This window comes from Crocuta crocuta, unplaced genomic scaffold (genome assembly GCF_008692635.1).
Source record: "Crocuta crocuta isolate KB4526 unplaced genomic scaffold, BGI_CrCroc_1.0 scaffold322, whole genome shotgun sequence".
Taxonomy (NCBI): domain Eukaryota; kingdom Metazoa; phylum Chordata; class Mammalia; order Carnivora; family Hyaenidae; genus Crocuta; species Crocuta crocuta.
Window position 1 is genome coordinate 5,377,874 of NW_027532592.1, and position 17,886 is coordinate 5,395,759.

A 17,886-nucleotide genomic window follows, 5' to 3' on the forward strand; every position below is an offset into this window, starting at 1 on the left:
AAACTGTAACTTGTGTCACTTATGTCAGCTTTTCCCTTTCTACTTTGTTGAACCTGCGTGTTACTCGAAGGACAAAAAGTGAGACAATGTTCATTTAGTCAGTGAATATTCAAAGGATGCCTACTATGTGTTAAGCATAATGGTAGGTGCTGGGGTTGCAAAGACAAGTAAGGTATAACTTTATCCTAAGGAATTCAGGGTAGGGAGATCCACACAGATAGTTTTCGTGGAATGTGGGAGCGGAGTGACAGAGACCCCCGCAGGATGCCACACAGGTGCGGAGGAGCTATGGGGACTCCTGAATCAGCTTCTGACTCCTCCGATGATATTCTTAGCAGAAATCTGTCCCCACTATCTCAGTCTGACTTTTGGCCTTCTCAAATGAGACAGCAGTTGAGGTAGGACACTCAGGAAGTAATAGAGAGTTGGGAAGACATCAGCCAAGTGAGTAGGGATGTGATGTGTGGTGGGAAAAGTGTGTTGTCCCTCCTGCCCTCCCTTTGGTTACCTCATTTGCGTTAAAGCCTGAAAATAATTAGGAAACACTGAACTAGTCTTCAGCTGAAAGGGAAACATCCCAATAAAACGTTTTTAGGACATTTTAGAGACAAGAAATACCAAATGCCTAAAGCATTCAGGGAGCAAATCAAACCTACAGGGCCCCTCAGGATAATTCGGAGACTCAATGATAGCATTCTGGCACACCAGACCTTTGGATTCCACCAGAAACACTGATAAAGTCCTACTTCCCATCTGCTTTGCTGGTGAAAAAAAATGGATAAGAGTTCAGGTTTTTGAAGATTCCACATACAAGTGAGATCACATGGTATGTGTCTTTCCCTGTCTTACTTATTTCACTTAGCATAATGCCCTCAGTGTCTATCCGTGTGGTCTCAAATGGCAGGATTTCCTTCTTTTTTATGCTGAATAATATTCCATGGTACCTAGATACTTTCTCCCTTCCTCCCTTTCCCTCTCCCTTCCTTCCTTCCTTCCTTCTTTCCTTCCTTCCATTTTTATCTTTAATTCTTTAATAGCTAAACTGGGAAGTGGTCATCTGCAAATTTCTTTTATGGGAGGTCTTATCCTTCATAAGGGTATCTTCTAATTGAGGTTTTGTTTTGTTTGCTTATAAGTAAAAGGTAAGCATGATCCAATATCCTAACTCAGATCATTTCAAACTAAATGTCTAAACTTAGCCTACCTATCCTCTCAGATAAATCTTCAGTTGACAAACAGCTCTACCATCTGGAATGAAGTTGAAAATAATTATAACCAACCATTTAGAGGAACAAAAAGGAATATAAAGGAAATGAAAAGACAAGAAGATATTCGCAGATGGAAGCACTTAGCTATTAACAAAATTTTCCTTAGAGAGTTCATGAGATCTAAATTCTTCAGGGCCAATCAACTTGTATTCTACTTTCCTTTTTGTAACAAGGAAACCAGTGCAAAATTCTTGGGAGGTCAATCCATAATGTAGGTCAAGAAATAAGCATGGTATCATATCAAGAATGAATAGAACTATATCAAGAACTTTGTCTTGGTGGCGGAGAGGGGAAAGGGGGTGATGGGCATGGAGGAGGGCACTTGCTGGGATGAGCACTGGGTGTTTGTTATATGGAAACCAACTTGACAATAAACTATGAAAGAAAAAAAAAAAGAACTCTCTCTTAGACTACCCCAAGTTTCACAGAGACATTACAACCCCACAAGAATGAGCTGCTAGATGTATTTCTATAGTAAAAAGGCACAGGCTGATGACTGATTGCCTTATCTGAGTCAACTTGCACCATTGTGGGAGTTATCAGGAGGGGAGAACCTGGGGCTGGCCATGACACCTCATATATCGTTTTAGTGAAACGCTCCTGTCAATTAGGTGAAAATGAGAACTCAAGCCCATAACCATAAAAACCTACCTATTGAGACTGACCCCTGCTGGGCTTGGCATTCACTTGTGGTCTAACTGTTGCTGGCATAATGAACCATTCTCATTTCCAGATTAAGGTTTTTAATAGACTTCACCAACTAGTTGACTTAAGCAAGTGATGATGAGTGTGGCTGCTTGGCTGCTTTGGTTGGATCAAGGAAACTCCTGGGCTGTGTGGCTTGCTTGTGATCCCAGGTAGCATCCAGCTCTGGAAAGACTCTATGAGCTGTGATTTTTCAGCCTGGTTTTCTGAGACTTACCAAAGAATTTGGAGCAGTCATGCTATTGGGATGGTTATGCTTGATTTTTGTCATCCGCGTTGAATTTATTGGGCCACCTGCTGTTTACACAACACTTTACTAAGTGCTAGAGAAGGGAGATTGGTGTAGGTTAATAGTTCCCAATGTTCTGAACGTGAGCTCTCCTTTTAATGTTGTATTTTCTCAATCAGTTGCTAATATGTGTCTAAAATGGCAAAAAGCACCTATATATTTAATACATTTAGGAGATTTGTATTTTTAAAAAACAATCTATATATAACATTTAATATATGTAGGAGATATAGTATATAATATCAGTCTCTAGAAATGATGTACTTTGGAACTGATTCTTATATCCCTTTCAGTAAACTCATGGCTCCAAAGTTTTTGAGTTGGAAAATACTGATGTAAGTCCATAGATGGAATGTGTTATAATGGAGTATTTTAATATAATTGGTGTTTGTTGGATTTTTAACTTCTAAAATCACAGTTTGGGACTATTTCATTGTTATTTAATCCAGAGCCAAATAGTACATTAGTCCAATTTCACAGTCTTGATGTTAGCTGAAGAAAAATGATTCTAGTTAAGCTTAAATAGATTATCTTTTCTCTCTTTCTTATTCTCTTTTCTTTCTACTGACAATTATGTCTATTTTGGTTTGCTTTATGTCCTGATCATAACATTTTTGTACTGTTACGTATTTTGCTTGGAGTTTTCACTTGTCTTTTACTTGTGATGGTTGAGATTAAAAATATGTCTTCTTTAGAATATCACAAATGTCTCCTTGCTTCTTATCTATTCTGTCTATTGCCCAGAATCCAATGCATTCTTATTCTGGATGAACTTATGTTTCTGAAGCCTATGGTTTCTGTTGTAATAAAAACTTTCTAAATCCGATAAGTATCTGTCATTTGGGAATTTCGTTCATTGGAGTCCTGGATTATTTTCATTGTCTTTCAGCATATATTTTCTTTTCATTTTAACCCTCATTGGGCTGGAATATGGCTTCAACAAGCTTCTGAAGAATGAATCCATGGGAGGTGAATTCTTTCACAGTGTGATTGGGTATTAAGTTTTAGCTTCAAAATATTTTTCCCTAAGAATATTGATAGCATTGCTTCTTTGTTTTTAAAGATTTTATTTTTAAGTAATCTCTACACCCAACATAGGACTCAAACTCACAACCCTGAGATCAAGAGTCACATGCTCTACTGGCTGAGTCAGAGAGAGCCCCTGTTTTCTAATGTTTTTAATGAGATTTGTGTTATCAGCCTGACTCTAGTCCTTTGAGTATAGAGTTGCTAGGTAAAATATAAAACTCCAGATAAATTTAAATTTAAAATAATCAACAAAAAACTTTTAGTATAAGTATGTCTCATGCAATGTGAAATATTTTAAGCATACTTATACTAAGAAATTGTCTGTTGTTTATCTGAAATTAAAAACTAATTGTGTGTGTCATATTTTTGTTAACTAAATCTAGCAACTCTCTTTGAAGGTCAAGCACCTTTTCCTCTCTAAATGACTTTAAGATCATCTACTTCTTACTCTTTGTGTTTTGAAATTTCCTAAGGACTTGTGTAAATGCGGCATTTATTTTATTATTATTATTATTATTATTATTATATCCATGCTGCTCAGAACTTGTTGAATCCTACAACACTTTTAGCTCTGGAAATTTTTCTTTTATTATTTCTTTAATAATTTTCTTCCTTCCATTTCTCTGTCATTGAGACTTCTAATTGACTTGATGTTCGAGCCTCCTCAATTAAGTCTTTTTGACTCTAATCTTTTTACCTCTGTTTTCCATATCTGTCTTTTTGTTCATGTCCTGACAAATTTACTCAAAGTCTTATTCCAAAGTTTGGTAATCAAAACTTTAATTTATAGCTGGGATTCCTGGGTGGCTCAGTCAGTTAAGTGTCCAGCTTTGGCTCAGGTCATGATCTCCTGGTTCGTGAGTTCAAGCCCCACATTGAGCCCTGTGCAAACAGCTCAGAGCTTGGAGCCTGCTTCAGATTCTGTGTCTCCCTCTCTCTCTGCCCTTCCCCACCTCAAAAATAAATAAACATTAAAATTTTTTTAACTTTAATTTCTAGGATGTCTTTGTTTTTCTTTGAATTATCACTTTCTTGGCATCTTATCTTTGATTTATGGATGCACCAGTTCACATATCTCTCCAAAGATATGTGAATTTTCTGTTTAGTTTTGGTTCAAATTCTCATTCATTTCTTGAGTTATTTCTATTTCCTTTGGGGTCATTTCTGATTGTTTATCTCTCTTTTTCTTTCAGACTGCCATTTTACCCCAATGTGTTTGGAAATCATTGTTTATCCACAGTTAGGAATAAAGAACAGGGTCAATGATTCTAGGTAATGGAGAAGGTTTCAACTGGTATGTATGTCTCCCTTGAATAGAAAAGATGACAAGTAGGTAGATCTTACCAAAGCCTCATCTGTGTGAGTGAATGTGATGCTTAGAGTCTTTTCTATGATAAAATATGTGGTATTCCAGGGTCCTTCCTAATGCTAACTGGTTTAGGTCTACTTAGGCCATTCATGTTTTTGGTTTTGTTTTTTTGGGGGGTTTGGTTGTTTTTTTTTTTTTAAGAGAAGATCCTTCCTTAACCAGGATTATAGCTGTGCTGCCAGTTGCTTTTGGGAGGGTGCATTTATCTTTTCACTGGTTGGCTTGTGTATAGATTTTTGATTAACTCTTATTTCCTTTTGCAACCCATCTGAGGCTGCAAATTTTTTGGCTTTGTTCCATCTGCTTTTTTGTCTTCCAGACATTTGTTAAAATCATGAATCCACCGGTGGCCCCTCCTCTCATTTTCTTCACTGTTATGTGTTGAGTTTATTAAAACAATTTGGGGAAAATATGGGGACAGAGGAGAGACAAATGCATTCAGCCTACAATCTTGAACCAGAAATTCCTTCTTTTCATCCATTTAATCTCTACCATTTCCTCCCGAATGTCCTCTAATGAGACTGTTTTATTCTCAAAGAGGTGTATTTTCATCTACAAAAATCACTTAAATGTATACACATTTATCTCTCAGAAATTAGAACATATGGTTTTCAAAAAAAGTCTTAAAATAATGCCTCATATGGTGTATAAAATAATGAAGTGACATATTATATGTGAATGTGCCTAGCACACTGCCTGCTGCAGAATAGTTGCTCAATAAATATTACATATTTTTTTATTATTTTATTTTCAGAAGATAGAGCTTAAGCACATTTTTGGTAATGTTGGCACATAGAGATATTTCAGTATGAGTTGATTAAAAGAGAGGTGAAAACACAGCTACCTCAAATGTACTTTGTGATTAGAAGTAAGGATTAACAATTAAATTCTCATAAAACACTTGGAGCTCAAAGATACAACTCACCGTGAGACTTGGGACATTCTTTCTTTTTTTAGTGTATTTATTTATTTTGAGAGAGAGAGCATGGGAGGAAAAAAGAGGGAGAGGGAGAATCCCAAGCAATCTCCATGCTCAGCAAGGAGCCCATAGTGGGGTTTAAGCCCACGAATCATGAGATCATGACCTGAGCCAAAATCAAGACTTGGATGCTTAACTGACTGAGCCACCCAGGCTCCCGTGTGACATTCTTTATCCTACTAAACTTTCAAAAATACAGTAATAAGCTAAAGTTTCATTGAACTATAGGGTTATTAAGTCATGAAAATGCCACTATGCATGAGATACCTAAAGATAAGAAGGGTTAAGAAGTTTTCTCAAGGTTACATATGGAGTCAGTCACTGAGCCAGAACTCAAACCCAGATCTTCTGACTTCCCTTTCCATCATGTCACAAATCTGCAGGCTTCTGAGAAGCAATTCAATGTATGATAAGATTGAATTTGTTCTGTCATATACATATTAATAAATATTAATATTTCATTTGCAGTGAAACTGTATGCTTTAACAAGTCAAGTCATCAATGGTGAGATGCAGTTCTATGCCAGAGCTAAGCTTTTCTATCAAGAAGTACCAGCTACAGAAGAGGGTATGATGGGAAATTTCATTGAACTGTCCATCCCAGATATCCAGGCTTCTCGGGAATTTCTCAGGAAATTTGTTGGGGTGAGTTATCCAACTGCAACTTGATGAGGAAGCAAAGTCCTTGCAAACATTGAGCTCACGTGCTTCTGTGTGGTCATTTAAGTCATATTAAAGCCATATGGCTCATCCAAGAGTTTAGCCTGAAGGCCTCTTTTAAGATGTTCAGAAAGGATGGGTCGCATCAAACCACTGGTTTATCCCGCTTGGCCTTTCACCATCCTAGTATCAGCTAGTCTCTCATGCTTCGGGAGAAGGTGCACTAGAGTGCTGATATTACAATTTGGATTTTAAGAAGACATCTCTTTTACAGTCTTATAGATGAAACAGTTCACACCCAGATGACTGATGAGAGATCATGCCATTTGGGATCTTGGGGCAATTTATTGATTTCCTGCAATACAAATTCAATATAGTAAGGAAATGCATGCCTATGCTTGGTTTCAAAATGAGAAGTACAGCAGAATCTCTTTATATTATTTAATATGTAGTTCAGACTTTGCCTTGAAAGAATGTGATCTCTTTGTAGCTCTGGTGTTGGGTGAAACTGCTTCCTTACTTCCCTGTCAGATGGAGACAAGACAGTATAGTGTAGGGGCCATAATCTTCAGCTCTGTAGTCATTAGGTTCTTCTATTTAATATATAAGCAATCTTATATATTGTTCCTTATATATATATTGTAATTGTTCCTTAAATGCTGTAAGCTTTGGTTTTCTCACCTGTGACTAGGGCATAACCATCGAACCTACCTCATAGGATAATGTCAAGATCCAATAGGTTAATGTGTATTAAGTGTTGCTTTGTTATGCGTAATTATTACCCAATAAATATAATTTATTGCTACTACTATAATAACAGGCTTTAGGGGTGCGTAGGTGGCTCAGTCAGTTAAGCTTCTGACTTTGGCTCAGGTCTTGATCTCACAGTTTGTGAGTTTGAGCCCCGTGTCAGGCTCTGTGCTGATTGCTCAGAGCCTGGACCCTGCTTCAGATTCTGTGTCTCCCTCTCTACCTCTCCCCTCCTCACGCTCTGTCTCTCTCTGTCTCTCAAGTATAAATAAAAATTTTAAAAATTAATAACAGGCTTTCATAAAATGCATTCATTAGTTTCAGGAACTTGACTTAGTTGCTAGAATAGACTTAATAAAGCTGCCGACACCACAAAGCTGCTGTCCTACTGAAGACAAAGTCCTAATTGGCAAACGGGTTTCATTCCAATTCATTTGGAAGTTGTCTGTTTGAAATTTGGAGCCCATTTTATCCCGATAAGGGAAGCATTATAATATTATAAATATTTGAGTTAGGTTTTCAAGCACACTATCACAATTATGCCTAGTGTTGAGGTGAGGTTCAGTTCACATCCAACCTCCCGGAACACCGAGTGTCCAAGTGGAGAAATTAGATCAGGATGCAGCACCCATTGGAGCAGATGTATCCGAACACCAGCCATGGCCACGAAGGCCTATGAAGCTGGAGATGATGGCCATGGATGTTTATAGGTCAGGATAACCTGGAGTATTTCTAAATCACCATCGCTGACTGATTTCATGGGGTGCTTTTTCTGAGATAGCCCCTCCACTAAGCATTTAGAAGGGTTGTCTTGATTACCTTTCAAAAGAATTCTGGAAGGTAAGTACTATTATTCTCTGTATATTTTACAGTTGTGGAAACTGATGTTTGGAGACATTAAATAAGTCGTCAAGGTCATGCAGCGGGTAAGAGACAGAGCTGGTACTGAAGCCCAGCCAGGTCTGTCTGACACCAGCTGCTCTACTCTTAACCACGACATATTTTTTCCATTTGTCTCATGAAGCAGAAAAATCCTTGCTCGCTCTCTCTCTCTCTCTCTCTGTGTGCATGTGTGAGTGTGTGAGTGTGTGTGTGTGTGTGTGTGTGTGTGTGTATACCANCATGCAGCGGGTAAGAGACAGAGCTGGTACTGAAGCCCAGCCAGGTCTGTCTGACACCAGCTGCTCTACTCTTAACCACGACATATTTTTTCCATTTGTCTCATGAAGCAGAAAAATCCTTGCGCTCTCTCTCTCTCTCTCTGTGCATGTGTGAGTGTGTGAGTGTGTGTGTGTGTGTGTGTGTGTGTATACCACAGACCTCACTTCTCCTCCAGTCTGGCCGAAAGCTCTCCCTTCTGCTTGCCTCGTGGTGAGGCTGACTTTGATCCCAGTGCATTTCAGAAGCTTAGTTACTAATCCAGCTGTCTTGTCACTCCATGCGGAGGGCCAAGCTGACCACAGGGGTACTGGCCAGACAGAGCCCATACACACACCCATGGACCTGGAAAAGGAAGCAGCCTTGTGCTTGCATATTTATGTTGGAAAAGAGGAGCCTGCTCTTTTCAAACAAATATAAGGAGTCCTTCTTAGGAGACAAGGCTCATTGTGAAACCGTGACCTCTAAGTATAAATAGTCTTTTTAAAGAAATGATATTTTTGTATTTTGACCTCAATAATCTGCTAAATTAGTATCCAGGTCAAGATACAAGGAGTTATGGAATATGAGTATCTGACATGATTTATCCTTATGTCAACTTGGAAAAGGCAGATTGTTTAATTTAAAGTTTTGCTTTCCTTTCAACACTAAGTGACACGGGATAGAGAGAAAAGGTGTTTAAACTTGCTGCATTTATGTTTACTTTAGCAAATAAACAAGTGATACCAAGATGATTTCAATGGTGTGGTCCTCAGTTTTAGCTTTCTAGTGTGGGGGGAAGTGTCAATTTCTAAAAAGTAATCAGTATTTGATGGTATTTATCTATTGACATTTCTCAGAAATTGGATGATTAAAAACTCTGGGCCTAATTTGTTATATTTCATGGTTTTACAGTGGCATTCAGCACTTCTTTTTAAGTTTTAAACCCCACTGGATGAACTTAGAATGCTGTCCTTCAAAAAAATATATATAGGCAGGATCAAAACTAACAACAAATTCCCAAGAATATTTTACTATTTTATATGAATCCATAAGTATGAAGACAACACCATAAATGACAATGAAAATAACAAAACATCTTTTTTTGAAACCACACCTTGTATATAGGTTCTGTCACATTCATGACAGGACATCAGATTTCAAAAAGGGCAGCCATGGTGTCTAGGAGGCAGGTGATGTCCCTGAGATTAGTCTTTAAAGCCCCTTCCCATCCGAGCTGCATGTGACTCACAGACAGAGAAAGAATATGGGAGGCAGTAGCAGCCATATGCAGTGGAATGGAATAAATATGACCAAGCAATAGTGGTGAGAGGTGAGCAGGACACAGAATTTGGGTGAAAGGTACCTTTCCAGATTTGTAAATGAACATTGTTTCAAAAGCAACTATAGTAAAATAACACACATCTAAATTGGTGAAGAATACAAATCAGAGGGTGAGAATGTTCAAGGGAATTCTATTTCAAACATTTCACCTCTCTGAGCCTCAGTTTCTTGGTGTGAAAAAGTAGGGACGTTAGACATGAGTGCTTTAAGAACTCTAGGGTTTTGCTGAGATCCTTCAAGTTCTTATTGGGAGAATGACAGGAAGCGTGAGCAGTTGAGGCCCTGCCTCACTTTAATGAGGGCAACTTCATGTTTATTTGTTCGTTGAAAAAAAGGAGGTCAGCTATTTTAATTTAAAATCCTCTGGCATAGGTGTCTGAGCCCTCTTTGCTTTATCCTTCTATTGTTCTTTTTAAAAAATGTTTATTTTGAGAGAGAGAGAAAGAGAGCAAGCAGGGAAGGGGCAGAGCGAGAGGGAGACACAGAATCCGAAGGAGGCTCTAGGCTCTGAGCTTTCAGCGCAGAGCACGAACCGTGAGATCATGACCTGAGCTGTAGTCACAGGCTTAACCGACTGAACCACCCAGGTGCCCCTACCCTTCTATTGTTCTAATTCTAAAGCCACTTGCTACAATAATGTGAATGACATGATCCATAGAGACTTTAAGGCCAAGTAATGATAAGAAAAATCTGTAGTAATAATCTCTGAGTATACAAATTTCTACTAACATTTTCAGTAGCCTAAAATAATTTTTCTATACTCTCCCCATCTTGTTTATGGTGTGGATTTACTTAAAGGGTATTTTCTTTATGGTGCTCACAGCATAAGCCTTTAGCCTAGGTCTTTCTTTTTTTTTTTTCCTGAATTAGTTTAGTTTATATGTCATAATATCTGAATGAGGGGGGTGGCGTAGGCTAAGTAGGAATGGCAAACACGTGGCATGGGTACCACCACCTCCCTTTCCCGTACTCAAGGGAGACATCACTAGACAACCACAGAACTCTTTCCTGCTTAGTCTCAGTGAAGCCTTAGAATTTTTTTCAGGATAGCATTGGACAGCTGCTACCAAGGGGATCAGAGTTGGTGCTTGAGGGCAGCTCTGAGGTAGAGCTGCCTTTGGATTCACACAGTTCCTTGTTCAAGTCCGAGGTCTGCCATTAGGTGTAGAAACCAAAGTTTCCTCAGCTTCAAACTGGGGAGTAATCATTGTCTTGTGGAATTGTTTTGATGTTAGTTATTGCAGATGCAAAGAGCTTCTGTCTATAAGCACTTGATGAATCATGCTTCTTATGATTCCATTTGGAAAAAAGCCAAAATAGCTTCACTTTTTGTTCTTCTCTGTACGTTTATTGCTGTACAGAAGGCCTTTTGGGTGGACTAGGAAGCGGCACTTTTGATGTTTCCTTCCACTCAAACTTCACCTCTTGATCCTTAGACAAATCTTTTCTTAAATCCTTAGTTCCTGAGAAAACAAGAGTAGGCTTTCTCCTTAAGGTCTCGATTGGCAATGGAAGTCTCTTATTATTGTAATTTCTGGCACAAAAGCTATTTAGCAGTCATCCCAATTATGGACAATAATTTAGACCAGATAATACAGAGAGACTGAACAATATATATCTCAGAGTTTCAGTGGTCATATATATGTGCATATGTGCACATGAATATATTACTTTATAGAAGTAAGTTTGAGAAAGTTTTCACTGGCTGATTTCCCTCTACCATCTATCTGTCCTTCACCTCCTTCACCTGTACAATTTAGTGTACAGACCTACTTTATTTTTATTATTTTTTAAAGTTTATTTTTATTTTCTTATTTTGAGAAGCGGGGGTGGAGGGTCAGAGAGAAAGGGAGAGAGAGAGAGAATCCCAAGCAGGCTCTGCACCATTAAAGTAGAACCCCAAATGGGGCTGGATCTCATGAACCATGAGATCATGACCTGAGCCAAGATAGAGAGTTGGATGCTCAACTGACTGAGCCACCCAGGCTCCCCCAGACCTACTTTATAAGAACAATTTTAGGAGGTTTTGTACACAGTAAATCATATAGTTTCTCTTACAAAGGCAGGAAACAATTTCTAGCATTAAAAGAGATAAGGACACTTTCTGCAAACACCTTCTATCCATGTGAATGTGCTGTGAGGATTGTGGTGGGTTTGAAGTAAAATTCTGTCTGTAAGACTGTCCCTCTTCTCTTCTTTTCCCTCCCCTCCCCTCCCTACCTTCCTTCCTTTCCCTTCCCTCTCTTCCATTCCCTTCCTTCCCTCCCTTCCATTCCCTCCCCTCCTCTCCCTTCCCCTCTCTCCTCTCCTCTTCTTTCTTTTTCTTTCTTTCTTTCTTTCTTTCTTTCTTTCTTTCTTTCTTTCTTTCTTTCTTTCTTTCTTTCTTCCTTCCTTCCTTCCTTCCTTCCTTCCTTCCTAACTTTCTTTCACAAAACAATAAACTACTGCACAGGTCTATTTAGCTGTGGGCTTGACCCAAATTTACAATTAATAAAATTTTACTTGATAGGGCTTTCAATGAACCCATTTCTAAGAGAAAATTACCAAGTTTTTAGACTTAAGACATTATTTTCTAAAATCTCACTTTGAAATTCTTTTAAAGACCTATATTTGGGTAAAACAAAGAAAGTGAAAACTAGCAATGTTGGATATTTTTTTTAAAAAGGTAATTGGATGTTCTATACATTGATTGTAGTAGTGGGTACACACCTGTATGCACTGAATGGTATATTTAAAATAGTGCATTTTCTTATATGAAAATTGACCTAAATAAAGTTGGCTTAAAGCAGTAACTGGAGTGTCCTAGACTCAGGGTGCATGTCTGTACTTGAAGCATCCCACAAGGTACCTTTCTGCAGGGTCCCGGGAGAGCTGGGACAGACTGTGCCTTGGATTGCGGCTCTGGAATAGGAAGGGTCAGCAAGCATGTCTTGTTGCCCGTATTCAACAGTGTGGAACTGGTGGACATGATGGAATCGTTCCTTGTCGAAGCCCAGAACTACCTGCAGGTCAGCGGGGACAAGGTAGAAAGCTACCACTGCTACAGTCTGCAGGAATTTACACCCTCACTGGGGAGATATGATGTCATCTGGATTCAGTGGGTCTCTGGTTAGTCCTGCATGGCATTGCATCCGCCTTTCTCCCCTTCCCAGAGAAGGAAGACAATACTTGGGACTAATTTGAGGATTTGTGGAGAGGGAGCAAGGACGTTAAGGGAGATCTAGTTGTAGTTGTGCCAAGAATAGTGAGCCAGCCTTAGGCATCATGGAGAAGCTCTTGTCCCCCCATGATCTCCCCTAATATCCTCTGCCACAAGCCTGAAAATTCCCATCCTTAGGGATGGAGTGCCTTTGGACCAACCTAACTCTGCAAAGAAAACCAAGTACTTGAAAAACTTTTCAAAGTGGGGTCAAAAAGTTTATCCTCATTTAGTGGCAAAAACTGGACTTTCTTGGATTTTAAATTCCCAGGAAACGAGAAAGCTGTGAGTTAGATACTGGTCTCAGTGGGTGTGTCTAGGAGACACAGAACAGTAATTACAAAGTTGGGTTGTCTGGAGACAATGGCAAGGACTCATGGGATAGGCATTAGTTTATTTAATGCCTGTGAGGTAGATAGACCAGGTGGTAGAATATCTATTTTACCGGTGGGATACCTGTCCTCTTATCAAAGCCTCTGGCAAGCAGAGCAATTCAGGCTATTAAACAATCCATGCATGAGTCAACCAATGGCCTCCTGATTCTTTCCCACCTTCCTACTCTCCTCCCTCCCCATCTGCCACCATTTCATCCTGTTTCCCCATCTACTTGGCCTCACCTGTAGGGTACCTGACGGACAGAGACCTCCTTGCGTTTCTTTCCCGGTGCCGCGCTGGCTTGAAAGAACACGGTGTCATCATCCTGAAGGACAATGTGGCTCGGGAGGGCTGTGTCTTCGATCTCTCGGACAGTAGTGTGACTCGGGACATGGACATCCTCTGGAGCCTCATTAGGAAGAGCGGGCTGGTGGTGCTGGGCCAGAAGAAGCAGGATGGCTTTCCAGAGCAGTGCATCCCGGTGTGGATGTTCGCCCTGCACAGTGATGGACATTGCTGACCAGACGTGGGAATGGGTAGCTTTGGGACAGAAGTGCTCTCCTCATAATTCATGGGGGTGGGGGTGGGGGGGAATGGAGAGAAGGGATGCAGTGCATGTCTGGAAATGATCGATGTAGTATTTACAAGTTTCCATGAACTGTATAAGTATATGCACACACTCGGTGGATTTTCTGGAAGATAAATGGAGTGAAACATCAGGAAAAACGTTTTAAGAGACTGCTGTATACACCTAAGCTGTGCGAGATACATGCTAGATACATTCTATTTCCTCTTCTCCTTTGGGGCTACTACTTCTCTTAGACAAAAAGCTCACCTGAATTAAGAAAGGCACAAGTCGAAATAATCTTATGGAAACAAACCTATGTATTAATATTTTCCTTAGCTTTTCTCTTCACAGAGAAAGCATACATAGTTTCACTTTCTATTTTGGGTCAGCTTTACCACCCAGTGATGTAATGTGGATGTAACTTGATAACAGAAGCCTGCATTTCAGTGATGAGGAAGTGTCTCCTTTCAGGAGAAAACATTGTACCATTGACCTTTCAGCTGTGAACAGATAAGTAAATGTCATTGATAATCTAATTTTAGCCACTGGCCTCTGACACCGCTTGCTTCATTGCAGCTGCTCCTTTTCTTTCACTGATATGAATGTATCTTGGGAAGAGCAGGAAAATGATAAACCTGAAAACTGAACTAATGGGATTAATTTAAGGCATTGGTTTAATTAAAAATAATCTAAAATCATTCAAGCACAAAATTCAATTTAATTTATATTAGCAGAGTGTTAAACTATCACTGCTACCGTCTTTTAAGCACTCCAGTATCTTCATGTTGAAGCATATATTTGTATATTGATATATATTGAGTCTTGTGTGAAATGTGACATATCAATTTAATGAAAGAAGGTCTACTGCATGGATATGCTATAATTGTAAAAATCATATTTGTAAGTCAGAGTTCTAACTTAGGAGGAAAACAATCCTTATGAAACATTTGCTACCTTATTATAGGATTACCTTGGTCGTTTTATTTATGTCTTAGAAAGTGAATTACTTTGCCTCTGGCATCTTCTAACTGTTACTAGGGTAAAATAACAGATTGTCAGTTAGACCCATTGGAGAACAAGCCCAAGTCTAGAACTAAATTAAATGGTGAACCGTTGTCAAACAGACCAAGGATGGCAAAACAAGGGCATTCACTTTTAATCCTCTGTGCCTTGGGGCATATTAGCCAAATCATTTGTTTAGTCCCATGCCAGAAAATTTTTTTTCTTTTACACTGGCACCCTTACTTTTCTTATCTTTTGGCTTTCTGCTTTGCCAATGCTCCAATGGTAATTGACAAGTTATCAATATTCTCTACCCCTGAGTTCTCGAGCTTTGGAGGAAAAAACATGGAAATAATATGGAAATAATGTGGATGTGGAAATTTGCTGTTTAACTTAGATGAGTCTTGGAGATTGACCAGCATTCCCTTTCTCTTCCTAAGTCAAGTCACTTTCCAATTCTTTTCAGACAGTTTTTTTTAAAGTTTATTTATTTTTGAGAGAGAGAGAGGGAGAGAGAGACAGAGCACAAATGAGGGAAGGAGACAGGGACAGAAGGAGACACAGAATCTGAAGCAGGCTCCAGGCTCCGAACTGTCAGCACAGAACCCGTTATGGGGCTCAAACTCACCAACCGAAAGATCATGACCTGAGCTGGAGTCAGATGCTCAACTGACTTTGCTACCCAGGCGCCCCCTTTTCAGACAGTTTTCAGATCTTAACTGATTTACACAATTTCTCAACTCCATATCTACCCTTAGTTTAATTGAAAAAGTAGAAGTTGGGGTATAAATTGCATCAATATCCACCCCCGCCCCCCACCACACTGCAAATAACAAGTACAAGGTACAGGGAAGAGTGGCTGGAGAGGAGAGACCATTGGAGCCAGACTATGCTGCCTTATAGGTCATGTTAAGGTTTGGACATGTTATTCAAACAACAAGGGAAAGTTCTGGAGGGTTTAAGTAAGGCATTGATTTTCCTAGTCCTGGGAGTAGAGGTGTAGATCATGTAAAAGGAAGATATGAGTAGAGTGCCAGGCTTGTTTAATCTAATGCAACAAGCCAAACACACTGATGATGTCCGTCGACATATCTGTGTTGTGGTGCAAGTAGCAGTGTCTGTTAGTCCCCTTATTCTGTTCATAGTCCAGCTGCCTCAGGAATCACGTGGTAAGCTTTTACAAAATAGAGATTGACAGGCTCTGTTCCCATGAGGATACAGTTCTATAAAGTGGGCTCAGACAATCTTTATTTTTATAAAGTCTTAAACTCATTCTGATCCTTAGTTTTGGTTGAGAATATTGGTGGGGAAAGAGGTGTGGAGTTGAGGTGTTCAGAAACACAGAAAGCTTAGAGAAGGCCTGAGTGTGGGCCAGTTTCAGGGAAATCGCTAGAGAGTGCAATCCATTCTCCACACTGATGTCAGTCTTTCTGAAATATAAATTTGACCATGTCATGTATAAGCTTTCAATGACTTCCCATCACTGATAGCATGAATCCTCATCTCCCTAGAATGACATATAAAGCGTTTGTTGATCTAGCCCTGCCTTCCCTCTGCAGCCTCAGATTTTCCACGTCCCCTGCAGCTGTACTTAAATACTTGAGTTCCCTAAAGTTGGTATGATTTATAGTTCACGGCATTTAGAGCTATTACTTCCTTAGTATAGAACATCTCTCTTTTTCATCTGGCACAGACTGTTTAGATGTTGCTGACTCTAGGAGAGCTTCCCTCCACTGCTAGGTGCCGGGTTATGTGCCCTCACTCTGTGCTACCCTCATCCTCCCTGCTTCCCATATCACAGCCCTAATCATGTGGCATTGTAATCAAGGATACTTGCTATTTCCTCTGTTAAATTCTGAGCTCTTTCATGGAGGATTCATGGTTAGCGTCTCATTCACAGGCATAAGTCCGAGGACAGCTGAAACTCAAGCTTTTGTTGAAAGTATAAAAGGTGATGTTACAAGTAAAAAGACTCAGGGGAAGTCTAAGTTTCTGGCTTCGAACATAAATCAGAGCAAAGCAGCAGGAAAAACAACAAGGGTTTCTGCAGTTGTATGAGCACTGGGTTGTGCAAGACTTGGTCAAAACAGTGATCAAACAATGCAAGCTCACCAGGACCAGGAAATGCACAGAAACAAGAAGGCAGCAACTTCAGGGAGGAGACTGTAGCAAGAAAATTGGGTTCTGAGGTGAAATTCTACCTAATTAGGAAATCTCTCTCTTTTTTTTTAATAGGAGCCAACCCAAGGGCATGGCCAACCCAAAGCCCATCATTTTATCAGGTGAGAGGGTGGATTTCATCAAGAGATCTATTAAAATTGTGGGCAGGTCATAACAAAGCAACTCCTAGTTCTCACCCATTTCCTGCTAAGCAACCAGTACCAAGAAACAAACTAGGCTATAGATGAAGTTAATCCTTCTGTGAACATCGAATACAAGTGGAAAGAGCTCACCTGCGCTTCACAGATGAATTAATCGCAAGCATGCCTGCAATTCTAGATGAACTTTGGAGGACCCCTTGGATTATACAATGATTCATAAATGGGTGCAGTCTTCACCTTCCTCTTCTTCCAAGAACCTGAACCATTCCACTCCTAAGCACCAGCATAGGAGCACGCCGAGTCTTAAAGGGTCAGCAATCTTAAGATTTGGGACCGTCATAAAAATATAAACCAAAACGAATAAGGTCATCCACATGAAAGATGATCTGCTTTGTATTATGGACACATTTTGGCCTGATGCTTTTTTTTTCCCCTCTCTCTCCCATTTCCTGAAACTGGCCTGTTTTGAGTGATGTATTAGGGAGAAGACCTGTGTCAGATATATTCGGCTGCCTGTCATGAATAATTAAAACCAGTTGTGTTGTGCTTTCCTTAGTTCCAGCTGACTCTTTGATGCTTTGGTGTCGATGCCAGAAAACTACCTCTTAGAATCATCAGAGGCCCATGTTTTTGCAGAAGTCACTGCGAGCTAATTAAGCAAATATGTGAAAAATAATTTTAAATGATCTCAATTAGTAGAGTGTGTGTATAGATGTATCACGCATGAGGAGAGACCTTTAAAATAATAACTGACTTATGAAGTTAGTGATTTGGTGACAGAGAACCACGCATACATGACACCTCTGTAGGTTCATTAAGTTGGCATGATCTGACTTTTTGCTACATGACAGGCAACTAAACATCTAGCAAGTGGCCAAGAAGATCATGGTTC

At 39.6% G+C, this 17,886-nt stretch overlaps 1 protein-coding gene across 1 annotated transcript in view; it reads left to right on the forward strand.

Annotated features, from left to right (window-relative positions):
* Positions 1–13,623, forward strand: part of NTMT2 (N-terminal Xaa-Pro-Lys N-methyltransferase 2) — a 62,469-nt gene extending 48,846 nt beyond the window's left edge. The window contains exons 4-6 of the mRNA XM_077779925.1: positions 6,108–6,283; positions 12,388–12,637; positions 13,352–13,623. Coding sequence (XP_077636051.1) covers positions 6,108–6,283; positions 12,388–12,637; positions 13,352–13,623 — 698 coding nt within the window. The remainder of the gene's footprint in view (positions 1–6,107; positions 6,284–12,387; positions 12,638–13,351) is intronic.
* The last annotated feature ends 4,263 nt before the right edge of the window (positions 13,624–17,886 follow it).